Raw genomic sequence first — 26,649 nt, 5'->3', positions numbered from 1 at the left:
GCAATAAATTTTATTTTTTTAGAAGAGTTGTGTTCATTTTTTATCCACGAATTTAACCCTGACCTACTTTTATATTATATAGGTGACAATCAGGGTTATAATACTCTAGGGGTTTATGTTCCATATATATATATATATATATATACTTAGTAGTAACATTCACTTTTTTTTGGATTTATATTCATCCTTACATTTTTTAGAACAGAACCACTGTGTTCGAGGTGCCCTACTTATTTTTACACATTTATAATGAAACCATTCTATTTTACAATTTTGATTATCACAGGCAATCATTCTACCCTCCGAAGGTTTCTTACAAATACAATACAACCTGTTATCATCGTCTTCCCTTGAGGTACTGGAATTTATTGTGTTTTTAATAATCTTGTTTATTTGTTTCTTATTAAAGTTATTCTTATCTGCGATATGGGAGACAGTAATATATTTTTTATGGGTAACTAGCGAATTAACGCTATTTGGTTTATATTTCTTCTTATTTGAATGATTGTTCCCACCCATCGTAGATTTTAGTTCCACCGTGATATCGACCGGCTTACTATCCCTCCTTCTTTTCCGATTGGTTTTATGACCAGTATCATTTTCTGATTCATCATCTTTAATTTTGTTATACTTTTTCAATACCTTTTCATATTGTTTAATCTCCGTTAATCGGTTTTGAACAGCTTGATATTCCCTTTGAACAATTTGTTGCAATTGCAAACTTTCGTTTTAAGCTTGTTGTTCTTTTAGACAAGCGGTATTATTTTTGTTATTAATGTCATTTCTGCTTTCAATATTCAAACGCTGAATTATCCATAAAGACCTAATTAATTTGCATACAAAATGATCCAACGTAGAGATAAACTGATTTCTAATATCATTTGACGATGAGGATTGAACTATTGTAGTCTCTATAGTTTCCTGATTATCGGTATGATTAATATTATCGCTATCACATTCAAATACGGTTTGCATTATCACATTCAGTAAAAAGTGGCTTTACCCTTGTGATATAGGTCTTGTGATAGGATTGTGCATCACTGCTGAAAGTTACTGCAGTTATTGGGGGGGAGGGAAACAAATTAAAAAAAAAAAAAATTCAAATTCAAACGAAAAGAAGGGGGTAAAAAGTGGAAAAACATTTTTTAGTACCATTTTATACGACTATCGGCTCTCGGACTTTGTGTTTGGGATTGTATAGAGGCGAAATGAACTGCAGCGGATATTAATTAATTATCATTAGTAAAGCTTGTGCTATTTTGTTTACGTACACGATAAGGCGGGGTAACACCAAGATACATCATCAACAGAAAAAAAAATAGAAAAAAAAAAATAGAAAAAAAAATAGAAATAGAAATAAGAAAAATAAAAGAAACATTTTTAAACTCAACCAATTAAATTCAAGTATTTTTAGGCCTTAGCTACGGATACTTCCCTAGCAATTTTTATCGTTGTTTATTTTCTCGTACAACATGATTTAGCGATATTACCGAAAATTAAAACCCAAAAAATAAAATAAAATAAAATATCATACATAACATTAAATATAAAGCATGCATTAATTTTCATTCTGAATTGTATAAACAAGATTTTGTTTTCCTTTTTTTTTCTTTTTCCTGACTTTCTATTTATTTATTTATTTATTTAATTCACAGTGGATCACTCGGTGTTTTGGTTGTTAAGTGAATTGTTTTTAATTACTGTACTTGCATTAACTGATTTTTTTTTAGACTGTAAAATTCTCCTTTTCTTTCTTTCAATTTTTATTACTCTTCATTCTCACTTATCATTCTTCTCTTTTTTTTTCTTACTTTCAAATAATCCTACCCCTCCCCCACACACCCTTCAAAAGCTAGGATAGTTTTGTTTTAGATTATTTTTTAAATTTTTTTTTTTTCCCCCCCCATAAAGACTTTGGAAAATTTTTAATAGGCATTTGTAATTATCATCCACATATTTGCAAAGAAAAACATACATTCAACGCATATAAAAAAAGAACAAGAAAAATAAATAATATATACACGTATAATGTCTTTTAGATCTGTTTTGAAGCAAACAGCTTCCATCGCCAAGAATACCAAAGTGGTTGGTTCTATTGTTGCCGCTACTGGTTTAAGTGCTTCCGCTATGCTATACGCCGATAGTTTGTCTGCTGAAGCTTTAACTGCTGCCGAACACGGTTTACATCCTCCACATTTCGGCTGGAGTCATAATGGTATGTTCGATACTTTTGATCATGCTTCTATTAGAAGAGGTTACCAGGTTTATCGTGAAGTTTGTGCCTCTTGTCACTCCTTGAGCAGAGTCCATTGGAGAACAATGGTCGGTGTTTCTCATACCAATTCTGAGGTTAGAGAATTTGCTGAAGAATTCGAATATGATGATGAACCGGATGATCAAGGTAACCCAAGAAAGAGAAAGGGTAAGTTGAGTGATTTGATGCCAAGCCCATATCCAAATGAGCAAGCTGCTAGAGCTGGTAATCAAGGTGCCTTACCACCCGATTTGTCTTTGATCGTTAAAGCTAGACATGGTGGTGCCGATTATATTTTTGCTTTATTGACTGGTTATCCAGAAGAACCTCCAGCTGGTGTCGTTTTGCCAGAAGGTGCCAACTACAATCCATACTTCCCAGGTGGTTCCATTGCAATGGGCAGAATTTTGTTTGATGACTTAGTTGAATATGAAGATGGTACCCCAGCTACCACTTCCCAAATGGCCAAGGATGTTGTTACATTTTTGAACTGGGCTTCTGAACCAGAACACGATGAAAGAAAGAGATTGGGATTAAAGACTTTGATTATTTTGTCCGTTTTGTACGGTTTGAGTGTGGCTCAAAAGAGAATTAAGTGGGCTAATATCAAGACTAGAAAATTTGTTTTCAATCCACCAAAGAAATAATTGAAATTTTGGTTAAGAATGACGAAGAAAATGGAAAAGTGGGAAAAAAACTAATATTCATGCTAACTTGTTAGTTTGTGTTACATGCTATTTATTTATATTTATCAATTCATTTTATATTTATTTTATATTTATTTATTTTGTATTTATTTATTTTAATAATAATAACAAAAAAAAAAAAAGGAAAATCTATTCAATTGTTGCACTACTAATATATATATATATATATATATATATATATAAATAAAACCCTTTTCCTTTTTCTTTAATTATTAAAAAAAAAAAAAAAAAAAAGTGATGATTTCTAACGGCAGTCTTGGGCTGTTTATTTTATGGTTAAACATATTATTACCAAAAGGTAAAGTGGAAATTTCTAAGGTTAATAACTTTTGTTGCCCATTTGATTATATTATATGTGTTGAAAATATATTTCAAATATACAAAAAAAATGGTTCCTAGCAGGATCGAACTGCTGATCCCCGCGTTATTAGCACGGTGCCTTAACCAACTGGGCCAAGGAACCAAGATATAATTTTTATTATTAGGAGAAGAATATTCACGTATTTTGTAGTAACATTTGAAAGTACGGATACCTCCTTAACAGACAATAACTGAACGTTGAAAAAGAATAATGTTACACTAAAAAAAAAAATGTGTGAGAATACATGATATTTAAAATGATGATTTATTGTGAATTTAATTGGCAAGGTATAAGTTATACGTTTACAGTTAAAAGTGTATAAAAAGACAAGCAACAAAGTATCAAGTTAGAATGTTAGCCTTTTCCTAACATATTTCCTTTTCGCGTCAATAACAATTCCTGTTTTTTTAAAAGGAACCTGCAAAATTGTAGGCCCACACAAACTTACTTTATGCTGACCCTTTTTTTTTTTTTTTATGATATATCTTTCATTTTCGAGGGGAAGAATAACGCATGGAAAACGATTCCGACAAGCATGTAGCCCGAAGGTCTGAAAGGTTACCTATAATAACATATACATTACTAACGATAATATCCTCGTATTGTATTATATGCGCATAAAGCGTAGTTCCATTACAAATCATTACTAATGGTTGTTGGCACAGGACTATATTGTTATTAAGAGCTTAGCTTGTAGTAACTTTTTGTTCTATAATATATTTATTGGATTTATATCAATTTTTTTTTTTTTTTTTTTTTTTTTTGTAGTATTTGTGACCTTCTCCCCTCAGCAAAAGAATTTAGTTAAGGAAAAAGTAGAAGAAAAAGAAGAAGAAGACGACGATAGAACAAGAAATAATTACTCTTAGTTTCTCACCCCTTCCCCTTAATATTCTTAGTTGTATTACCTTTAGCCTTAATACCCTTAAAATATTTAACTGACTACTAATTTTAAATTTTATTTTAATCAATTCCATATATATACATACATATATATATATATATACTGTGTAAGGTTACTATTCCATTTACAAATTACTTCAAGAAAACATTTTACAAAAAAAAAAAAAAAAAAAAACTATACATATTTTTCTGTTCTATAAGTCTATCCTTTTTCTGCGTTTTTTTTTTTCTTTTAATTTTTTCAATTTTTGTGCAATTACCTTTTGCGTGCCCTCTTTTTCTTCCAACAATTATGCCTTCTACTACTTCATTCACAGAAAATAGTAAGGATGGATCTTTCAAAAGGCAGGTTTCATCTTTTAGAGAAATTATAAGCAATTCCCATCCAATTTATAAACCAGAACCAAATAGATATTGGCTATATGTTTCATTAGCGTGTCCATGGACACATCGTACATTAATTGCTCGCCATTTGATGAAATTGACATCTATTATAGGTGTCAGTGTAGTACACTGGCACTTGGATGAAAAGGGCTGGAAATTTACACCTTCAAATGATACTTCTAGCACCACTAGTATCAATGAGAAGTGTTACTTGCCAACCGGCGAAATTACTATTGGTGAAAAAGATTGGTACAATTTTTCTAATTTTGCTGCAAAGCCCGAAAGGTTTGTACATGGTACCGATTCTACTGTAGATCACATCAACGGTTTTGAAAGGTTAAGTGAAGTTTATTTTAAGAGCCAGCCTGAATATAAAGCTAGGTTTACTGTTCCAGTTTTATATGATACCAAGACTCAAACCATTGTTAACAATGAAAGCAGCGAGATTTTAAGAATGCTAAGTTCCAACATATTTGAACTGAACAATGTTCCTGACTTGTACCCCGAAAAATATAGATCTGCAATCGACGAAGTTAACTCCTGGGTTTATGATAACATCAACAATGGAGTGTATAAGACGGGCTTCGCTGAAAATTCAAAGATTTATGAGGAGGAAGTGAGAAATGTTTTTGAACATCTAGATAAAGTCGAAGATATTTTGAGTGAACAATATGAGAAAGTTAACGGCGATCTAACCAATTTTTATTTAGTTGGCGAACACTTGACTGAAGCTGACATTAGATTATATGTTACGATTGTTAGATTTGACCCTGTCTATGTCCAACATTTTAAATGTAACTTCCGTACCATTAGGGATGGTTATCCAATGATTAATTTATGGTTAAAGAATTTGTATTGGAACAATGCGGCGTTTAATGAAACAACAGGTTTTAAACATATTAAATGGCATTACACTAAATCTCATAAGAGTATTAATAAATTTGGAATCACCCCATTAGGTCCCATTCCAAATATTGAATCTTATCAAGAAGGTGACTAGAAATGTTATTATTAATTGATAGATGGTCCCTCATCCTTTATGGTATCATTTTACACGAAATGCTATATATATATATATATATATATATATATATATAAATTATTGATAAATCAAACAATCGACACTTTGATTGACTTTGAAACAGATTTGTCTAATTTAAATTATTTTTTTTTTTTTTTTCTCGGCTAATCTACTAAATTTTTTTTTTTTTTTTAGGTATCTTCACAAGAAAAAAAAAAAAAATAAATTCTTGTTTACTAAAATGCTCTTAGAGAAGACGACCCATTCCTTCTTCTTTTTCTGATTTTTTCTTTTTTCTTTTTTTCTCCTTTTCTTTTTATACATCTCTCTCTCTCTCTCTCTCTTTTTCTTTTTTTATTTTATTTTTCTTTTTCTTTTAATTCCCTCTTTAGAGCAATCCAATGAAATAATTGTGAACTGTATAAGAAGGGAAGAACGTAGGAATATATGGATACCACTTTACCGGTTTTACAAATAAAACATGGATAAAAATAATACCAATACCAATACTAGGAATATTAAAACGCCTAGTAGACTTAACTATGAGAATTTACTGACATCATCAAAAAATGCTGGTGAAGTTACACCCAAACATAAAAGAAGAGGAAGACCAAGAATATTAAAAGACTATATGAATCCAATGAAATCTCCAATGGCAAACACTTCGTTAAAAGTACAAAAATTGGGATATAATGAAATGAAACCAGTAATGAAAGTAGCACATAGCTCACCTTCTAATTCTAGTACTATTTCTAGTGCCAATAATAACAATTCAAATTCTTCTTCTTCCAATAATACTACCCCATCATTCACGCCCGGTACTACTCATAGTAATAACAATAGTAATAGGGCTAGTATAGCGACCTCGTCTCCATTTAATAGCCTCATTAACGACAGGAGCCCGAATAACTTAGAAAGTCCTGATAATAATAATAATAATAATGACAATAGTAGTAGTAATAATCACGTTAATATATCTAGTGAAAAGAAAAGAAACAAATACCAAAATTCCATCAGTCAAATAGAAATGAATTCGCCTCTTGGAAAGAAAAGAGGAAAGTTTGGTGGGGTTATATTAAATAACAATAAAAATAGTCCCAATTTCACAGCTAATCGGTTATCGGGGAAAAAAACAAAAAAAATTAGGAAAAATAGCATTACCGAAAACAAGAGATCCATTTCAAACACAGTATCATCTGATATTAGCACAGATGCCACATGTAATACCTCTCTCATTACATCATCAAATGTACCAAGTGTTATATCGGATGATAGTTCTGCCATTATTTCTACACCTAATGTAAACAAATTTGCATTTTCTTTGAAAATTGATCCTTCTTCTGGAAAAGCGTTTATTGATTCACCAAATGATACCAAAAACTCCACAATCTCTTTAAAGGGATCATATTTGAATACAGTTGACAATAGCAAAAATGTTATTGATACAGAAAGGAAAACAGGTGCAAAGGACAATGCAGCTTCTACTACAATAGAACCATTGATAGAGACTATACCTTCCAATCCAGAAACCTCATCTCCTACCATCAACAAGAAGAGAATTCTTTCCCTATTGAGTAAAATGAAAAGGAAAAACAATAATGTTACATCTTCCGATGACCAAGATACTAGCACAGAGAATACGAGGGATGGTCATAATAATAATAATAATAATACATATAATACAATTGATTCAGAAAAATCTCCTATGTTTACAAAATTAATTTTAACTCCACCCCCTACAGCTGCAAGATATAGTCCAAGGAGTATTAAGCTGGATTTATTACGACAGCAACAATCCTGGACTGCTAGTGCTAAAACAACCAATATTTTGGTGGATACGACTGCAACTACTAGTAATTTATCAAACACTTTTTCGTCAGGGATAAATAGTACTGCTACCACTACCAACAACAACAGTGGAGTCGATAGCGATGACGAATACAAAAAGTTTATAAACACAAGCCCAGTTGTTTATGAACAGCACCAACCATTGAATATGGATTCTGCCAAAGATTTATTATCTTCGCCGATAACGAATATTATAATGAGGAACATAAACAATGCAATGACGAATAGTTCTATTAATACAGCTGGTAATAATATCACAGGGTCACCGATATACTTTGGTAGACAGCATAACACCGGATCTCATAAGAGAAATAGTAGCGCTAGCAGCGTGTTTATAAATAATTGCGTTTTGAATTCACCAAATGCTCTAAATACTACCATGAATAGTAATAGTAATAATCTATATTCAAACAATTTTTCTACAATGTTACCACCATCTTCTACAAACCAGCATATCAGAAACTATGATGAAAATCCCAACACTATTAATATTATTCATAATAACAACAATAATGATAGTTCTAACGACGACAACAATGATAATACTAACAATAACAATAATAATCCTTCTTCAATTTACGATCTGGAGCTATTATCCAGTCCAAAAAAGTCTTGGTAAAAATTTTTTTTTTTTATCACAGATTTGTTTTTATTTATTTTCTGTTTGAAATTGGGGGGTTTTTTTCTTTTTTTCTAGGGATTATTTTCAAATTAATTATTTTAATTTTTCCCTTATCTTTTTTGTCAATATAATAATATATTGTACTTTTCATAGCTATTTAATAACACTAGGAACTCTTTTTTTTTTTATTTTATTTTTTTTATTTTTATGTAATAATTAATTTAGGTAATAATAATCCACATAGTATATTACATATATTATATACATCTCATATGTTCAGACGACTTGACTTATTCCCATAAAGGTTCATCAAAATTGTATAGCCATGACAATCCCAACCAACTTCCGATAATACCCATTGAACAATAAACACTATAAATCATTAGACTTAAAAATTCATATTTTGCCAGAAATTTATAATTTTCTTGATGGTTAGCTACAAAAGCATCCAAAAATCCACATGCTAAAACCATAAATAACAAACCGATAATATAGACCAATGCAATTCTATCGAAAAACCAAACCCTTCTTTCTACACTACTACTTATTTTAGTAACATCTCTTAATGAGAAAAAGAAAATCAAACACCAAACGCTTACATACAAAATTTTTAACAAGAAATCTTGAGAAGTAAACAATAATGGGAAGAGAGATACGTAACTAGCACTGGTAACTAATCTAAATGGTGTTAATAGTCTTCTATCGCTAATCACCAAGAAACTAAACGGTATAATTACCAATAGAATCGCCTTTTCATGGACATGCCAACCAAATAAAAATGAAGCATATCCACATAATGTTAGAGAACCCAGAAACCTTTTGAAATTAGGACAAAATAGAACTGGGAAAGTGGCTATCATTTGATAAAAGAGTGTTAAAATAAACGTTATCTTGGGCTCAATTTGAGGCAACACGAGGAATTCAACATCTTGGACCAAACCCCTGGTGCCAGTATTTATATTTGGAACACCAATATCCTTTTTAGGGGAAGTTTTTAAAATCATGGCTAAAACTTTATCTAAAAAGGAATATACAGCCCAGAAATTAGGGGCCCAATAGGAGTGAGTCAATCCCCTACTAAATGGGAATAACCTTACCAATAGTTGTTTGTAGGATCCGATAAATGGTGCAAAACATACCAGTAAAACAGAGAGGACCACAAAGCTTAACTTGACCAGATTATACCACCTGATCAGACCAAATAAACTTTTGTATGATTTAAATTCAAAATTTTTGTGAATGTTTAAAACGTAAACCCTTAGTAAAAATACGAAAAAACTTGGAGCCAAATACAAATAAATATGTTTAAAGCATAGTGCCACGGTAAAGAAAAATGCACACGTTAAGTAATGTTCAAATTTGGCACTTATGATAGAGGCTATTAGTATACTAAATAGAAACCCATTATATTGGAAATGTATATGATCAATAATTAAAAACCCTGGTGACAAAACGATGCTACTAGCAACAATAAAATTTGCAGCCCTTTCATTTATTTTGCTTTTATTAATAAATATTTGCAAAACAACAAATAATAAAATTTCGCTAATAATAACAGTAGACCTTTGGAAAAAAATTGTTGGAAAGGAAAAATGACCAACCTCCACAATATCCAAACATCCATCATCAATTACATATTTGGGAACGAATTTTGATAAAATATATTCGAAATATGCGAAAAATGGGGGATAATCTAAAGTCCATTGATTAGTTGCTTCAAAATACCATTCTGTAAGTGGTAATTTATTCGTAATAGCCATCCAGTTACGATGGACATCGAAATCCGTACTATAATACCCGGGAAACAATAATATTTTAAGAACAGTTAACGCGACCCAAAAATTCCATAATGAATAATTTCTAGATTCAACATTATTTGTTGGAATAGTAGCTTTTCCCCTTTCTTGCAATTGTTTTAGATTTTCTTTTTTTCCAGCTGTGGTCATATGGGGCTTGATCTAAAGGATTTTAATGTTCCTAACACTTGAATTGATATTTCCGAGTATCAAGATAAGAGATTATCCTTTTTTGAGTTGAACAATTGCAAAGAGGGTGGAATTCAAGCTAAACCAAACAGAAGAAAAAAAGAGAAAAGAAAACAAGTATTTAACAATCGGTTGTATGTAAAAAAAAAACGTACAATTAAAATTTGCTGCTATTTTGTTTAAATGGTCATTAAGGATAATATTTCGGATTAGGCATGGCTGCGGACTGCGGACTGCGGACTGCGGACTGCGGACTGCGGATAATTTACATTTGTCTTTGCAGAAAAACCTCATTGACCGAAAATAGCAGCGTTGGCCTCCCTCAAAAAAAAAAATAAATAGAAAAAAAATTTTTTTCTCTTTTCTTTCAAAGGTTAATTCAAATGGTTGTTAAATTGTATAAAAATTATTGATAGAAAAAAAAAAAAATATAAGAAAATATTATTATCATGGTTTTGTTTTTTATACATATAAACATTTTTCCATATTTTTTAATTTTTTTGGCTGACTAACTTCCATTATCAATACCTATATATATAAATAAATAAATAATTAAAACAAAACAAAAAAAAAAAAAAAAAAAAAAAAAAAGGAAAATGAGTTCCACTCAACAAGAAGAAGCATTAGATGCACCTGTATGGGATGAAAATGCGCCAAGCCCTAGTGTAATAAATGAACTAAGCAACACATTTGCAAAATTGGATCAGGAAGAAAGGTCAGAAATAAATGCAGAGGAACAAATACACGATGAACAGCAAGAAAATGACGATAATTTTTATGATAAGGATTTTGCAACTGATAAAAATACTTGGAACGCTAAGTATGATTCCATTTTTAACACAGAAAGTGCTTTAAACCAAAAAGGGGTTTTATTAGAAAATGGGTCTGATGAACGAGACCAAAACATTTTACAAACTTCTAAATTAACCACTGAAAACAATAAGGAATCTTTATTGAATTCATTGGCTCCAGAAGAAGATCCGTTGAATTATTTATCAAAAAGAACCGTTGTTCCTACGGATAAAGACAATTTATTTGAAAATAATGATAATATATTACCAGTAGATCCAATAACCACATCGCACGATTTGAAATCTGCAGAAAGAAACTCATCTTTACCACCTGTCTCTAATAATAAACCCAAAAAGCTATTTAGTGGGAAACAACTTCGTCGTCGTCATTCATCGGCTAAAAATGGGAATGAAAAAATGTTTAAAGTACCAAGTCAAAATGTATTTACAGATCCCTTAGCTAAATTAGCATCAGAAAGTGAATTTGTTGACGAACCACTAGATGACGTGTATATCGGCAAAAGCTTGAAGCAAAAAAAAAGTAACGATGCTTCTTCTATATTTGACCAAATGCACGAGCCATTGTTTTCTAAAACTAGGACGTCCATATCTTCAATTACTTCCCCGCAGCAACAGCAAAGGGAGAGGGAAAAAGGCGATGCTGATAATAATGAGGAACAAGAAGAAGAAGAAGAGGAAGAGGAAGAAGAAAAGCAAAAAGGGGAAGATGCAACAAGCCAAGGACAAGAACAATCTGTCGTTGAATCAGAACAGCCTATTAAACATTTTGAAATTTCTGTAAAAAATCCAACCAAAGTTGGAGATATAACCAATTCACATATTGAATACACAGTTGAAACCAAGTTACCCTCTTCTCCAAATACAATTGTTTCTGTTAAAAGAAGATATAATGATTTTAGGTGGTTGTATAGACAATTACAGAATAACCATTGGGGTCATATTATCCCGCCACCACCTGATAAACAAATGATTGTTCGTTTCAACAATGATTTTATTGAAGGAAGGAGATTACAAATGAACAAAATGTTGGACAAGATTGCTAATAATTCACAGCTACAAAAAGACGAAGATTTTTTCCAGTTTTTAACTTTTGTTGGGGATAAATTTTCTAATTATGCCAAAAAAAGAGACCATATATCATTTTCGCATGCAAGCAATGATTCTAATGATTTAGCTGAAATTAGCTTAAGTGAGTTGGTTTTGCTAGGGCCGGAGGACGGCGCCAAATTTTATAAAGAAAGTGGCGGTTCTGAAATTGAAAGTTATTTGAAAAAAAAGTGTAAAGGTGGTAGCTTTTTAGGGTTCTCCTCTGCACCTGTGCCAAAATATGTTGAAACGGATGAATTTTTTGCCCAAGAAACCGAGTCTTTAAAAAATTTAGAAGATCAATTGAAAAATATTTACAAAAGTTTGGAATTGGTTAATGAACAAAGGAAGGACTTGGCTAACGTGACAGAAGAATTTTCTAAATCGATGCAACAGTTGATTGAATTAAATGTAACAAGCAAATTAACAAATGTTTTTAAAAATTTTTCTGATGTGCAACTACAAATTAAGTCTTCCTTATGTAGAAGTTCACAGATGGAGGAGTTGATTCTTGCATCAACCTTAGAAGAATACTTAAGGGTGGTTTATAGTTGCAGGGCAATTTTAAACCAAAGACATAAATTGGGTAGCATTTTGGTTTTTTTCGAACATTTGATCAACGAGTCCAAAAATTCATTATCTAGATCTAAACCAGACAAAATTGCCAAACAGCAAGAGGAATTATCTCTTTTGCAAAAAAGATATTCTCTAACCCAGGCCCATTGGAAATCTGTTGGAAAATTAATTAGAAAGGAAATGTCAAATTTTGACAAGTCAAGGATTGAAGAATTTAGAAACAGCATTGAAATTTATTTGGAATCCGCCATTGAAACACAAAAAGAAGTTATAGAAATATGGGAAACATTCTACCAAAACTCTTTGTAATACACATATACCAAATTTAATATGATTCATTTTTTTTTTTTTTTTTTTTTTTTTACAAGTACTTTTCTATATTGTACATACATAGTAAAAACAAAATAGGGGGAAAAAAAGGTATCATTCATCATCTTGAACAATTTGTTCAGCTTTCTTTTCTTCATTTTCTTCGTCTTCTTCTGTAGCATTAATTGGAAATAGCTTTTTCAAGGTTGGAATTGAAGCCATTTGTTTTCCAAAATTGTTCCAGGATAAAATGGTGCCATCAAAAGCAAAACAGTATTCTGCCACTGGCATATCATTCATATTTTTAATATCAGGGAAATGCGGATATCTTTGGGAAAAATGTGTAAACAACAACTTCTTTGCCTTCATGGCTTTTGCAACACTGACAACTTCACTAAAGGTAGAATGCCTTTTTTTATAAGCATCTTCTTGCATAGTGTCATCAAATGTCGCTTCATGAATCAATAAATCTGAATTATAACCAATTTTTGAGCTAAAATGTTCAATATTAGGTCTAGTGTCGCCAGAATAAGAAACTTTAAAGGTAGCATTGTTTTCAGAGCTAGTATAAAATGTTATACTATTTGAATAAGCCCACTCACAATGTTTCGCTTTACAAGTTTTGAATTCTTTGATCGACAAATCTTTACACATTTTTTTAATCATTGCAATATCCCTAAAAGAAGAACCTTCCAGGAGGTCAAATTTTCTTTTTTTATATTTATTATTTTCATCATTACCTGCTGAATCTTTCCTAAAAGTTTCCAAAAATGATTCTAGCTGAACAAATGGTATCGGCTTTGTTTCCTTTCTAACAAAATTACCATCAATCAAATGTTCACAGCTGATATAATGTATTCTAGTTAACAAATCTGCATTCTGTAAACTTAACCACTCTGAAACAAATTTGTTGTATTGCCATGGTGAAATTAAATATAATATAGCATTTTTGTCGTCTTTGTTATGCTTATACCATTCTTGCAATATACTGATGATACCTAAATGATGATCTGCATGCAAATGACTTAAATAAATCATTTTCAAATCTTTAAACAATTCACCAACTTTTGCACTACTAAAATGTCTATGTATGAAACCCAAAGTGTTTTCACCAGCATCTAGAATAATATTTCTATTATGATACTTACCATTCAAGCTATACGGTATTTTAACCAAGGTAGAAATAACATTTCTATATTTCGAAGGTAATGAGCTACCTGTGCCAAATGTAACAACTTCGACCTGACCTTCAGTTTCTTTGGTGTTGAAATGCGGTTTTAGTATTTCATTTTCAATATTTTTTTCAAAGTTTGGAGCAAAATCAGCCTTTAGTTCCTCTGGGAGGATGCAATCCACCATGTTTTTAAATATACCTTTTAATTTTAAATTATGTTGTTTAGTAACAGCTAACTTAATCTGTTCTTCACCTTCAATAAAAGGCTCCAATAAAATAGAGTCTTGCTTATTTAAAACAAGCACGTTTTCCTTAATTAAACTTGTGCTTAGAGGTAAAATCTCATTAGTTTGGCTTAAAGTACTGTTTTTTAATGGTAATCGATGGTTAAAAGTGTCATAGAAATCTTTAGAATAAATACGGTCCTCAATGGGCAAGTTATAGTTTTCGTTGTTCACCATTTTCAATTTTAAAATAGATAGAGCAGAACCTACAAAGACTAGACTATTAGAACACACTTTGGGATGTGAAACAATGTGTTTAGTGTTGGGTGAGTTAAAAAATTCCATAAATGAGCATAGTTCTTGGTTAATTTCCAAGTCTTCACCTAGAAAATAGTAAACACAGGCCAGTTCATCGGCTCCCTTATAACTTTCATAATACTCTTTAAATTTAATAAGATATTCATTATTGGGAATGTCCAAGATTAAAATTTTCGGATAGGATCTAGATTTGCCCACAACTTGTTCCGGCTTGATAATAGTACCATCTGTCAAAGTAACACTTTGTCCCTTTGTTAGTGCACTGTATAATGGTCCTGGTGGAATATTTAAACGTCTAGCTTCATTAATATCGAACTTACCTCTAACTGGAGCAAATTCAATTTCATAAGAAACAGATTCTTTAGGAATTCTATAATTTAAGGGTAGTTCAACATTTATATTTGGATCTGCTGATGGATCATATTTTGCAGTTGGTGATTTTATTGGGAACATTTTACCGATTATTCTGGATAAAGTATCATTACATACGTTGTTTATTTGATCAGTAGGGCTTTGGCTTAATTTTATAATATTCGGTTTAACTTTTATGCATGACTCTGTAACAACCTCTTCTTCACGTGTAAATACATTTAATTTTATACCGAATCTAAACACAAAATACCTCCAAGTACTTATAATATAATTCATAATCTTATTGGGATATACTATATTTAAATCTGTTTTCCCTTGGTCAGCGGCTGTTAAAATCATACCGGGCAATCCACCAATACTAGCCCAATCTAATTCACCCGTCAAATAAATTGTTTTAACATTTTGCATTTTAAACTTATGCTCTAAAAAAACCCTTTGTGAACCCTCTGGAACTTTACCAAATAAATAGCGATCACCATGTTCTGAACGTAATAATAACAATGGATGTTTGGTGTCTAAAGTTGGGTGTGTAATTGTGCTTATTTCAAACATACTATTTTGTCTTTGATTTCCAATCTTGTTATTCATAATAATATTTTCGTGTGAGTTACAATAGGAAGGCTTTTGATTTTTTTTAACAGATTGTTGTTGTGATTGATGCTGTTGTTGCCGAACTATCTTTTTCCTTTTTAAATCTTTTAACCTTTTCTTTAAAGTAATCAAATGAATTGGCCTGGTATTGTTAATATAAATAATTTTATGGGGCCAATATTGCTTCAATTGCCAGGTATTAACGAACCTAGTTTTTAATGATTTTAAAATCAATGTTAATCAATTTTTTCTTTCTTTTTTTTATTTTCTCTTTCCCTTTTGTTTCCTTGTGAATGAGGTCTAACAAAACGGAATAGAACAGCTAAATTGGAATAATAACCCTAGAGAGTGGTGGATACTATATATATATATATATATATTTTATAAAAGTGTTTAATAATAACGTAACATATGTCCTTTATCGCCGAATTAAAAATGGTTTAAAAATCATTTAGCAAGATTTGTATGAATTATGATTTAACTTACGAAGAGCTTGAATATTTTGAAGTTATTTGAAGAAAAAAAGAAAAAAAAGAAAAAGAAAAAAAAGAAAAAAAAGAAAAAAAAAAAAGAAAAGAAAAAAAAAAAAAAAAAAAAAAGGAAAGTTTTATTTATTTATTTATTTTTTTTCTAGGAAAAAGCCATTGCATATCCATTTCTATTTTGTTATTCACATTCATTGTCATTTTTGATTTTAACATTTAAAATTCAATCGAAATGGCATATGTTATTGTGAGTTTACACGTCTATTCTTTGTATAGTTGATTATTGAAAGTAAAATAAGGGAGCATTAAAAAGAAACACGATAAAGTACTGCATTCATAACAACTATAACCAATGTGAAGTGGCATCTTTATATAAGGTCTGCCACATGTATGCTTCACTTAATAATATTTCAATATCTTTTTCCCCCCAGTTAGCAGTGGGTACGTTTTGTAAAAATGTTATTATACCTTGAAAATCCATATCTAATAGTGAATTACTCCACGTTTCCAAAAATGCAGCACAAACAAATACGTGAAATTCACTTAATGATGTCTTTCTTTTATTACTACCACTGTTATTATTAGTATTATTATTATTGTTAACACTTTCATTTGCATGTGTTGGAATATTAATAAGATCATTGGCATTCTGAGCGACACCATTGGGAGTAACAGTGCCGTCGCTTAATGTATTATTGTTATTCATCATCATTTTCATATTTGAAGACCCGCTTCCCTTGCGTGCACCAGCACTATCTACACCACCATCGTTATCATCAGATGAAGTTTCTGACAAATAAGTGTCCCACATTCTGATAACAATATCTATGGGAACTTCCCTCATTAATAAACAATTCATCCACCTAAAGGCAAATTGCACAAATTCTACGTTTTCCTTTTTCAAATGTTTATATAGTTGGCCATCTATCCTCTTGCACAAAGATTCCAAATTACTGACTTGTTTCATAATACCTGGTTGTCCATGAATGTAATTATCAATAATGGTGTCTAAGAACTTAGACAAGCACCAAAATGAATCTGCTTCAACTTCAGCAAAATTTTCTTCGGTCAAATATGTTTCGGGATCGATATCGCAGACTTTGGCCTTTTGGTGTTCTGGCAAATAGGAAGTTAGGAAAATTTGGAAAAACGGAGTAACCAAATCATTAATACCTTGAACATACCCACTTGCTGGATGTCTTATCGCCCAGAAATATAAAATTTTTTGTAAACTTTTTTGAACACTTGGAAACTGATACAATTTTATATGCGGATTGGTTCTTGGTATATCAATTTCTATTTGATGCCATGTGGGTTGATCTCTTGTATGCTGGGGTGAAAATATATGATATATTCCTGTTTTATATTCCTTACGTTTTCGCTGTATTAAAATCTCATGTCTTTTTTTATTGGCTGGTAGGTAACCAATTAATAGTTTCCAAACTAAAGGTCTGTGACCCATTGGAATTCCGTTCCAACTCAATTTTTTCAATTCAGCTAAGTTTATGATAGAGGAGGACGATAAAATTTGGTCAAATTTATTAATTCTTGTTAATTTAGAATTTAGTTCTTGCAGCTCCCTTTCATTTTCTAGTTCTAGGTGGTAGTTATGCTCAGTCAATTTTGGATATGTAATTGTACCAGAATTTTTATTGTTACTATTATTACTACTGCTACTGCTGCCACTGGTGTAATTATTATTATTATTATTATGTCCACTGTTTTTTTTTGATAAGACGGGAGAAGGCCCTAACATCATATTAGTATTAGAATTTTTCGATAAATAGTCTGTAAAAAAATCCATTGAAGGTGGCATATTATAGTCATCAACAACTGCACTCCAATCCTCATTGGAATCGCTAAATTTATGATGCGACTTTTTAATGGTAGAGCTATTGATATTACCAGTATTGGTGTTATTATTGTTTAATAAAATACTACTACTACTACTATGATTATTGCTATGATGGTGATTTGTTGGCATTATAGGTTTTGTCATTCTATAGATATCATTAACATTAGTAAAGGAGTTACTACCACTACGACTAGAGTTCTTTCTTGTTAATTGATTTGCAGTACCATCATTACTGCTTGTGTCACTTGCATAACCTAGATTATTATTATCAGTGGTACTACTTGAATAGGCTTTACTATTAGATCTGGTCGGGCTATGACCCGAGTGACTCCATGATTTCATTAGGGAGGAAAACAAGGATGGAGAACTTGTTTTTTGGTTTATATCTCTACTAGAGGATGATTTCTTTAGTCCCATTTTTTTCAGAAAAAAAAAAAAAAAAAAAAAAGAAGAAATGTGGAAATATATAAAACAGATACTTGATGTTGTGAGTGGCTGTTGATTATTTGATTGATTAACTTTGCAACAAAGATATTATTATTTGTATAAACAAAGGCAAGAAAAGTAGGAAAAGGAAACAAACTAAAAATAACAACAAAGCAAGATAATGATTTACATAAACATTTCTTATAAACGAATGGCAACAAAAAAGGGGATAGTCCGAAAGTCCGAATACAAACTAGAATTTATTGACTTCTATTTTTCTTTTTTTTTTTTTTTCTTTTCTTTTCCTGTTTTGACTCTGATTGCTAATATATTTATATATTGTACATATACATTTTTTTTTTTTTAGTGATGAGACAGAAAAACACATACAAAATACTATTTTTGCTAGTCAGCAAGCTGATTGTACTTATTTTGAAATCAAACCGCACTTTTTCTTAAAGCTTATGGACCATTTCTAATCCTAAGAAAATAAGTCAACCTTGTTTAAAATAAAAATAAAAAGTTTAATTTAATTTAATTTAATTTAATTTAATTTAATTTAATTTAATTTAATTCAATTTTAATTAATTTAATTTTAAATAATTTTAATTAAAAATAAAGACAATCGTGTTGTAATAATTAACTAAACAAATATACAAATATATATATATAAGGTCACAAACCATAATATATTTCTTTACACGTTCCACTTAACTGAGAAAACCAAATCGAACAAAACAAAACCAAACCAAACAAAACAAAATAGTAAAATGTCATCTACAGTTGCAGGTCGTACCATTTTAGCATCCACTATTGCTAAATGTTATAATCAAGAAATCGAAGAAAAAGTTAAAGAGATTATTCAAAGAAGAGAAAATCATGCTGCACCTTTATTAGTCGGATTTTTGGCTAACGACGATCCAGCTGCAGAATCTTATGCTAAATGGACTGAAAAAACTTGCAAATCAATGGGTTTCAACTATGAATTAAGAAGAATCGCAAATAAAGATTTTTTGGAAGAATCTATCATCGAAGCTAATAGAGATGATGCCGTTGATGGTATAATGGTCTATTTCCCAGTTTTTGGTAATGCCCAAGATCAATACTTACAGCAAGTTGTTAGTATGGAAAAGGACGTCGAAGGCTTAAATCATGTTTATTATCAAAACATGTACCATAATATTAGATATTTAGATGAAAACAAAACTTTGAAAAGTATTTTGCCTTGTACCCCTTTGGCTTTAGTTAAAATCTTGGAATTTTTAAAGGTCTACAACGTTTTATTACCAGAGGGCAACAGATTATATGGCAAAAAAGTTGCTGTTATAAATAGATCTGAAATTGTGGGGAGACCTTTAGCTGCATTACTAGCTAATGATGGTGCTACTGTATATAGTGTTGATATTGATAATATTCAAAAATTTACTAGAGGTGAAGGTTTAAAATTTAGTAAGCATCAAGTGCAAGATTTGGGTGATAATGAACCTGTTTTACTAGAAAAAGTGTGCAAAGATGCTGATGTCATAATTACTGGTGTTCCAAGTCCTAATTACAAGTTTCCTACCGAATATATCAAGGAAGGTGCTGTTGTCATAAATTTTTCTTTCCATAAAAATTTGAATGACGATGTTAAAGAAAAAGCTTCCTTGTACGTTCCAAGTACGGGGAAAGTTACAATTTGTATGCTGTTAAGAAATATGTTAAGATTAGTGGAAAACAGAGAAAAATTAAAGCAACAAATATTATAAAAGGCAATCTCATTGTTTCTAGGCATTATGTTATTATTATTATTATTTATTGATTTATTCTTAAGTTCTATCTTAAACTACTATTTAAGTAATACAATACACATATTAGGCAAGTTAACTATGTTTAATCAAGGCCTCGACTTTAGGGGGAAAAAAAAAAATTTAATAATAGTAATAATATACATTTTAATTTATTTACTTTTTTTTTTTTTTTATTTATATAAAAGTATAAGTTAATTATCCTTATTTTTTTATTTTCTTTAGCATTGGACCCTCATCTTGTATATCCTCAGCGGTTACGAAATTTTCCTCCTCAATCAAATCACGTTCATCTTCATTCAAATAATCTTCCATATCTTCTTCGCTCTCATTTTGGTCAAATCTAGACTTAAGACCTTTCATTTTTCTTGTTTGTAATTTGTTCAAGTCTTGCTTACCCATATGGATTCTACCAACTTTATCGCCCATGACATCCAATTCAATATTCTTTCCTAAATCTAAAGTGGCATTATGACCAGCAGGTTGTTTTGGTTTTTTATGAGCTTCTTTAACCAAATCTTGGGATGGAGTGTGTATTCTACCAATTTTAAAGTCAAACCTTGGCCCGACTTCTTCTAATTCCACACGTGGTAATTTGCGGCCTCCAACCTCACTCTTATAGGTTTTGAGTTTGTAAACACGGAATAGAATGTTTGGCAATTCAGAATTAACAGTTTCATCAAAATCATGTTCGACAGATATGGAAATAACGTGTTGCAAACCAGCAACATCCTGTAAGTCAGTGACTTCACCTCTGTAAAAATCCAAAAACAAAGATTTAATATGTTTATAAACCGGATGAACATCGAAACAAGCACCTTGGAAGGAGAACATTGGTTTTAAACCAATATTAAATGTAGCTTTTTTAAAATCTTCTAATAATTTATAATTATTGACTAATTGCAATTCAATCATATCATATATCTTATAACCAAAAGTCCTAACAAATGTTAAGTTATTTGGTCTTTTCTTAGAGTTAGTGCTCAAAACCAGTAAGGAACAATCATTTTTCTCACTGAAAAATTCCAAAGTTGAGGAATCTTCAAATGGTAGAATTTGATTCTTTTTGGTGAACCTCTTAATATCAGGTTTTTTCAAATTACTTAAATCAACTAGAACATCATGTAATAATTTGTTGCTAGTTTGACCTGGGATAAATAGAGCTCTTTTAACATTTTCGACCAATTTGGAGTCTTTTTTGTCCAAAGCTCTTTTAGCTCTAGCATTCTTAGGGTTAATTGTTCTAATCATTATTATCCCGATTTTTATTTTATTTTTTTCCTTTTTTTCTTGGGTTTATGTCTTTAGATTGAGCTACTACTAGTTATATTATAACATATCACATCAATAAATAATAAATCTGAAAAAAAAAAAAATAAAAAGTAAAAATAGTAATAATAACAAAAATGGAAAGAAAAGAAAGGAAGAAAACAAAAAAAACAGATATTAATTTGATGTCATTTGCTGTTCTTTTTTTCTATTTCAAAAATAAACAAAAATGAAAAAGAAACGATTAAAATATTAAAAGTTGTGCATAGTTCAAAAATTGGTGCTGTCCGGTTACCTGAAGTATCCTAAATACCGAAGGACATTAAATTAGAAAAAGAAATGAAAAAGAAATGAAAAAGAAAAAAAAAAAGAAAAAAAAAAAAAATCAACAAACACTAAAAAAAAAAAAAAAAGGAAAAAAAAAAAAAACACAAGAAATATAAAACACTAAAATAACGAAAACAAGAACAAATAACAAAATGCCAATTATGTTTAAACCAAGAAAGGAGCTATTGGAAAATGAAAATAATAACAAAATTTCTATACCCTCTTATAATTCCACCAGTCAAACATTGCTAGCACCATCCCAACAGCAAGATATTAATACTTCATTGGATGATAGCTTACAAGATTTACCGCAAGAAATTTCAAACTTTAAAAATAATCATTCCGATAATGATCGTATTTTAACTGAAAATAATAGATATAAGCTTGTCACTTTGCCACCCATTTTGAAATTTTTAGCTGATGGTCATTATAAACAAGATAAAATTGTTTTATTAGATGACAATACAGATTATGGTATTGCAATTACACAAACTGCTAACAATAAATTTATGCTACACTTTTGGAATTACAGGAGTTTACATAAAAATACATCAATTACTTCCGTACCTTTCTTACAGGAAGAAGAAGAAGAAGAAGAAAAAGAAGAAGAAAAGTACGGTAATGGAATCACCACCACTTTGAATTCCTTGATGGTCATTTTCACATGGCCCACTTCAATGGAAGACAAAGAACAGCCTGGATTGTGTGTTGTTAATAAACATACCGGGATACTATACTACTTTGATGAGTTGCTATCATCTTCTGCAGTTGATTTAGATAATAATAACGCTAAAATAAATTTTGTTCAAAAATTAGATTTGAAATTGAAAAAAAAATATCATGGTAACAATAGCAACTCCGAATACGTTACAAATATAGTTAACATAGAACCTTGTGGTGTATTGGTATCCACATCTTTGGGTAAGTTGATTTTGGTTGGATTAAAAGATTTTTATGGGAAACCCTTATTATCTTTAAAAGAATACTTAATTAATACTTCTTGGTTGAACAAAATTTTACCATCACAGGCTCTGGTGACTCAGATTTCTTCTATTTTTGTTGAAGAATCCATTTTAAAAGGCCAGAAATTGGTAACAAGTTTATCTTCAAATGGTGAATTAATTAATTGGAAAATTCAATCCAATATGAAAAGTATTAAAAATTTTAGTTTGAACATTTATTCTCCTTTAATCGAATATCTAAAGGAAATTTATCCCTACACACTAAATACTTTGGAATTTTTGGATTGCCACAAATTAGCTAACAATGACAACAAATGTGCATATGTTATTCTTTCACGTATACAAGCAGATGTTTACGATAAATCTAAGTTCAATTATATTTTGAGTACAATTATTATTGGCGAAGAATCCAATTCCTTTGATATTTTTTCAACCTATAGGTTGAATACTTACTTCACTAATTCATTCACTACTAAATTGCATGTTGCTAAAGTAAGTTTTAACATGGAAAGAGGTGGAAATCCTGACCCGTACATATCCATATATGTTTTATTAGATGATGCTATAGTTTTACTCCAAGTTGACTCTCAATTAGATTTTAATTATCCATTTAAAAGAAAATGGGAAGATATTATCAGTTTCAAAAATGGAACTATGAATTTAAGTTATGTTGGAAATCACGATTCTTCAGTTTTGTTTATAAACTCTGGGATTGATCAAGTTTTAAAACTTGACTTACAACCATTTCCTCGAGAGCCCCCTTGCAACGTAGAAACATTCATTAAATCACACATTGACCAAGATATTTATTTCCATCGTATGACAACTTGTAAAGATGATGGTAACCCAGTCGAATTCAATATACCTTCAAACATAGAAATCAATAAAACTGATATTGAAAACGATTTAAAAGTTGTTGCTGAGGAAATATGGACAAGCAAGTCACCTTACATTCCACCAATACATCCAGTAAGTCGTACAGATTCAGAATTTGATAAAAGATCCAATATTGCTGTTTACACTCAACACTTGAAAATAAGATTAGAATACTTTGAGAAATTATTAAACTATATGCAAACAAACTTTGGTGCTGTCGTCGAGGATGCTTTGAAACTAGCCTTATTAAACAAATACGAAATTATGGCTTGCTGCTACAAATTTTTATCATCGTCACTATCATCTCTAGTAGTTACCAATTCAACCAACTATTATGATCAAGATGAAATTTTGTATCAGATAATTGAAGGCGTAAATAACCCCTTGGACGAATTTTTGGACAGATTTTCTGGCACAATTCACGAATTTAACGTTAAAATTGCTTGCAGCCCATCCAATTTGATTTTACAAAAGGAAATTTTACATCAAATAATTGAATCCATCAATGACGCCGTTTTTGAAAATTCTGAACTAAAGTACAGATATCAAATTTTTGGGTTAGATTCCTCCTATGTACCAACCTCACAGTTTGGAGAGGCTCCATGGTTCACTGATGTTAAACTAATATCCAACATCAATGATTTACTAAACGTTCTATCCATAGCTAAATTGCAAGATGAAAAAAGGGACATACTAGTTTTAATCAAAATTTTATATTACCAGTGTGCTCAATATGAATTATTTAATAAAGATAACAACGGAAAAAATAAAGTGTGTCAGGTTTTTTCAGATAACCATTTGAAATGGGTTTTAAAGCTAATTGAACTTGGTTTTAAAGATGAATGCATTTCAATGTTAGATTTCTACCATGACTTACAAGGTTTAATTTTTGTTTTTGATTATTTAGAAGATGAAATACCAACATCTTATTATGAATACTATTTGGACAAATATGGTTACCATTTAACTATTGAAATTTGTAAGTTTCTGATAAATAAGGGCAATTTGGAAAAATTATTTCACATTTTTAACTTAAAGCCTAATTATACAGATTTACTAGCACTATTTTTAGAGGATAACAAGGAAGAGTATGGAGATGTTACTTGGATCGAAAAAATCTTATCTGCTAAATACAAAGATGCTAGTGAGATTTTGTTTACCGTGGCCAATACAACCAACGAGAATAAATCCAATGGTAACGGCGATGTTAGAAATATCGCTAGTGGTCAAACTTTAAGAGTTAAAAATTTTGATTTGAGTGTGGCCAAATTATCATTACTTTTGGATATTTCTTTAAATGAAGATACTGAAGCTACTCAGACCCAGGAAAAGAAATGCATATTTTTAAACGATATTGAGACCCAGTTAAAAATCATTGAGACACAAGATGTTGTAAACAAATTATTATTATCTGAAAGTTTCCAAGATAATTTAAAGAATATCAATACTTCTAATGAATTTGAAAAGGCTTTTAATGAAATTTACAAAGAATTAATTGAAAGCTTTGATAATAAAACATTTGTAGACAATGCAAATTTCAAAAAGAACAAACAAGGCACCGATAATTGTAAAATATTGACTCCAGGCCAATTGGTATTTATTATCAGTATGGTTGGCGATAAATATATTACCAATAATACATATATTGCTTTAAAGTTGTTGTCGGAAAGTCATAACCAGTTTACCCACGAAAGTTTCAAGTTTATGGTCGACTTTGTTTGGATCGAATGCTTTTCAAAGTACCTAAAACATACTACTGACCACAATGATGAAAATTTAAGGATCATAAATGAAACTTTAAATAAATATTTTGAAGATGAATTATATCATCACATTCCTTTACCTTTATCAACCAACACCTTTAAGGGATACAGCACAGATTGTGTTGTAGCATGTTTACAAAACACGTCAGCTGAAAAATTGAACATTGATGGTTCAAAGTTATTGCAAGAATTCTATAAACGTGCGAATGATAATCAGCTGGAAATATTTATTCAAACAGAATTACCAACCTTAGTTGGTAAAGCTAACAGTCAAAATGGCAATCGAGTCATTATTGATTACAAATCTGGTAAATTGGATTATATACCATAGATCCTTTAATGTTAATGTAAAAGAACGGTTTTACACTGAAAATCAAATTTTTGATAAATATATTTTATTTTTCTATTTCTATTATATTTTGTATATTAGACATGTTGTGCATTGTGTATACCAATACCAATACCAATACCTATTATTATTATTATTATTATTTTTGTTGTTGCTATATTTAATAAATTCCATTCTGATGAAACTGTTATTTTTAATTCTCATTATCTTGACCCCCCCTCAGTAGCGTCTTCATCTTTTAAAACTCTTATTCTAACCATAGTTTCAGGTAATGGAATATCATCATTATTTGGATCCTCTGCTTGTTCATTTTTATCCTCACCATTTTGATTGTTATTTATATTTTTTGTATCTTTTGGTTTCCAATGATTAACCTCGTAATCTTTTTCTTGGTATTGTAATAAGCTAATACTACTGGCTGAAACAGATTTAATTATGGCATCCCAATTATTCATTATTTTAACAACATCTTCAACATTATGACTTACACTATCTAGATTATTAGTAATTCCGTTAAGTGCTTTTAATAGTTCATCTGATTGTATTCTAATTTGTTTAATGTAGTTTAGTTCTTTTAATTTATTTTGTAATAATTGGTCAATATCAGACATATGGTTGCATTTGGTTGTTCATATTTTTTTATTTTCTCTTACAATGAGTTTGATATAATGTTATTGAATCATTATAGAAAAAAGATATAAAAAAGATATAAAAGAAAATATAAAAAAATATGACCGAAATATTTTTCGGATATTGATTTTCGGCCAGGGTTTTTATTTTTTATTTTTCAAAAGCGAAAAAAAAAAAAAATAGTTTTTAATTTTTGATGCGTTTGCTTTTGTGGCATCTTGATGTTTATTTACTGTTTATCTTTACTTCATTTCTACTTTTTTTTTATTTGTTTATTTTTTATTTAATATTTTATTTTACTTTATTTTTAATTAACTTTTTACTTCAATAAAAATTATGTTTATTCTTTATAAGCTTTGTTAAAGAACAGGCT

The 26,649-nt window shown here is 30.2% G+C and overlaps 13 protein-coding genes and 1 non-coding gene across 14 annotated transcripts; 6 read left to right on the top strand and 8 right to left on the bottom strand.

The window, feature by feature from the left end:
* Window positions 1–159: 159 nt before the first annotated feature.
* On the bottom strand, window positions 160–519 carry SCDLUD_003149 (uncharacterized protein; the record flags this gene model as incomplete). Its single annotated transcript, XM_046081442.1, has 1 exon — window positions 160–519. One exon carries the CDS (start codon window positions 517–519, stop codon window positions 160–162), a length of 360 nt encoding a protein of 119 aa, XP_045934111.1.
* Window positions 520–729: 210 nt separating this feature from the next.
* SCDLUD_003148 (uncharacterized protein) lies at window positions 730–975 on the bottom strand (the record flags this gene model as incomplete). The annotated part of the gene is made up of 1 exon (XM_046077734.1): window positions 730–975. The coding sequence occupies one exon, from the start codon at window positions 973–975 to the stop codon at window positions 730–732; it is 246 nt and encodes an 81-aa protein (XP_045934110.1).
* Window positions 976–2,028: 1,053 nt separating this feature from the next.
* Window positions 2,029–2,901, top strand: CYT1 (ubiquinol--cytochrome-c reductase catalytic subunit CYT1; the record flags this gene model as incomplete). The annotated part of the gene is made up of 1 exon (XM_046077733.1): window positions 2,029–2,901. The coding sequence occupies one exon, from the start codon at window positions 2,029–2,031 to the stop codon at window positions 2,899–2,901; it is 873 nt and encodes a 290-aa protein (XP_045934109.1).
* Window positions 2,902–3,350: 449 nt separating this feature from the next.
* SCDLUD_003146 lies at window positions 3,351–3,424 on the bottom strand. Its single transcript has one exon. It is a non-coding gene; the product is annotated as a tRNA-Ile (tRNA).
* A 1,093-nt stretch (window positions 3,425–4,517) lies between these two features.
* Window positions 4,518–5,609, top strand: ECM4 (S-glutathionyl-(chloro)hydroquinone reductase; the record flags this gene model as incomplete). The annotated part of the gene is made up of 1 exon (XM_046077732.1): window positions 4,518–5,609. The coding sequence occupies one exon, from the start codon at window positions 4,518–4,520 to the stop codon at window positions 5,607–5,609; it is 1,092 nt and encodes a 363-aa protein (XP_045934108.1).
* A 502-nt stretch (window positions 5,610–6,111) lies between these two features.
* MSA1 (Msa1p) lies at window positions 6,112–8,097 on the top strand (the record flags this gene model as incomplete). Its single annotated transcript, XM_046077731.1, has 1 exon — window positions 6,112–8,097. One exon carries the CDS (start codon window positions 6,112–6,114, stop codon window positions 8,095–8,097), a length of 1,986 nt encoding a protein of 661 aa, XP_045934107.1.
* A 293-nt stretch (window positions 8,098–8,390) lies between these two features.
* On the bottom strand, window positions 8,391–10,046 carry ALG8 (dolichyl-P-Glc:Glc1Man(9)GlcNAc(2)-PP-dolichol alpha-1,3-glucosyltransferase; the record flags this gene model as incomplete). The annotated part of the gene is made up of 1 exon (XM_046077730.1): window positions 8,391–10,046. The coding sequence occupies one exon, from the start codon at window positions 10,044–10,046 to the stop codon at window positions 8,391–8,393; it is 1,656 nt and encodes a 551-aa protein (XP_045934106.1).
* A 635-nt stretch (window positions 10,047–10,681) lies between these two features.
* Window positions 10,682–12,868, top strand: VPS5 (sorting nexin 1; the record flags this gene model as incomplete). The annotated part of the gene is made up of 1 exon (XM_046077729.1): window positions 10,682–12,868. One exon carries the CDS (start codon window positions 10,682–10,684, stop codon window positions 12,866–12,868), a length of 2,187 nt encoding a protein of 728 aa, XP_045934105.1.
* A 114-nt stretch (window positions 12,869–12,982) lies between these two features.
* TRZ1 (tRNase Z) lies at window positions 12,983–15,544 on the bottom strand (the record flags this gene model as incomplete). Its single annotated transcript, XM_046077728.1, has 1 exon — window positions 12,983–15,544. The coding sequence occupies one exon, from the start codon at window positions 15,542–15,544 to the stop codon at window positions 12,983–12,985; it is 2,562 nt and encodes an 853-aa protein (XP_045934104.1).
* Window positions 15,545–16,375: 831 nt separating this feature from the next.
* On the bottom strand, window positions 16,376–18,229 carry GYP1 (GTPase-activating protein GYP1; the record flags this gene model as incomplete). The annotated part of the gene is made up of 1 exon (XM_046077727.1): window positions 16,376–18,229. One exon carries the CDS (start codon window positions 18,227–18,229, stop codon window positions 16,376–16,378), a length of 1,854 nt encoding a protein of 617 aa, XP_045934103.1.
* An 854-nt stretch (window positions 18,230–19,083) lies between these two features.
* Window positions 19,084–20,061, top strand: MTD1 (methylenetetrahydrofolate dehydrogenase (NAD(+)); the record flags this gene model as incomplete). Its single annotated transcript, XM_046077726.1, has 1 exon — window positions 19,084–20,061. One exon carries the CDS (start codon window positions 19,084–19,086, stop codon window positions 20,059–20,061), a length of 978 nt encoding a protein of 325 aa, XP_045934102.1.
* Window positions 20,062–20,304: 243 nt separating this feature from the next.
* On the bottom strand, window positions 20,305–21,351 carry RPF2 (rRNA-binding ribosome biosynthesis protein RPF2; the record flags this gene model as incomplete). Its single annotated transcript, XM_046077725.1, has 1 exon — window positions 20,305–21,351. One exon carries the CDS (start codon window positions 21,349–21,351, stop codon window positions 20,305–20,307), a length of 1,047 nt encoding a protein of 348 aa, XP_045934101.1.
* Window positions 21,352–21,848: 497 nt separating this feature from the next.
* On the top strand, window positions 21,849–25,628 carry NUP133 (Nup133p; the record flags this gene model as incomplete). The annotated part of the gene is made up of 1 exon (XM_046077724.1): window positions 21,849–25,628. One exon carries the CDS (start codon window positions 21,849–21,851, stop codon window positions 25,626–25,628), a length of 3,780 nt encoding a protein of 1,259 aa, XP_045934100.1.
* A 221-nt stretch (window positions 25,629–25,849) lies between these two features.
* On the bottom strand, window positions 25,850–26,257 carry DAD2 (Dad2p; the record flags this gene model as incomplete). The annotated part of the gene is made up of 1 exon (XM_046077723.1): window positions 25,850–26,257. The coding sequence occupies one exon, from the start codon at window positions 26,255–26,257 to the stop codon at window positions 25,850–25,852; it is 408 nt and encodes a 135-aa protein (XP_045934099.1).
* Between the last annotated feature and the right edge of the window lie 392 nt (window positions 26,258–26,649).

The sequence above is a fragment of the Saccharomycodes ludwigii genome, chromosome IV, assembly GCF_020623625.1.
Source record: "Saccharomycodes ludwigii strain NBRC 1722 chromosome IV, whole genome shotgun sequence".
In the NCBI taxonomy this organism is placed as follows: Eukaryota; Fungi; Ascomycota; class Saccharomycetes; order Saccharomycodales; family Saccharomycodaceae; genus Saccharomycodes; species Saccharomycodes ludwigii.
This window is presented reverse-complemented; position numbering and strand designations above follow the sequence as displayed.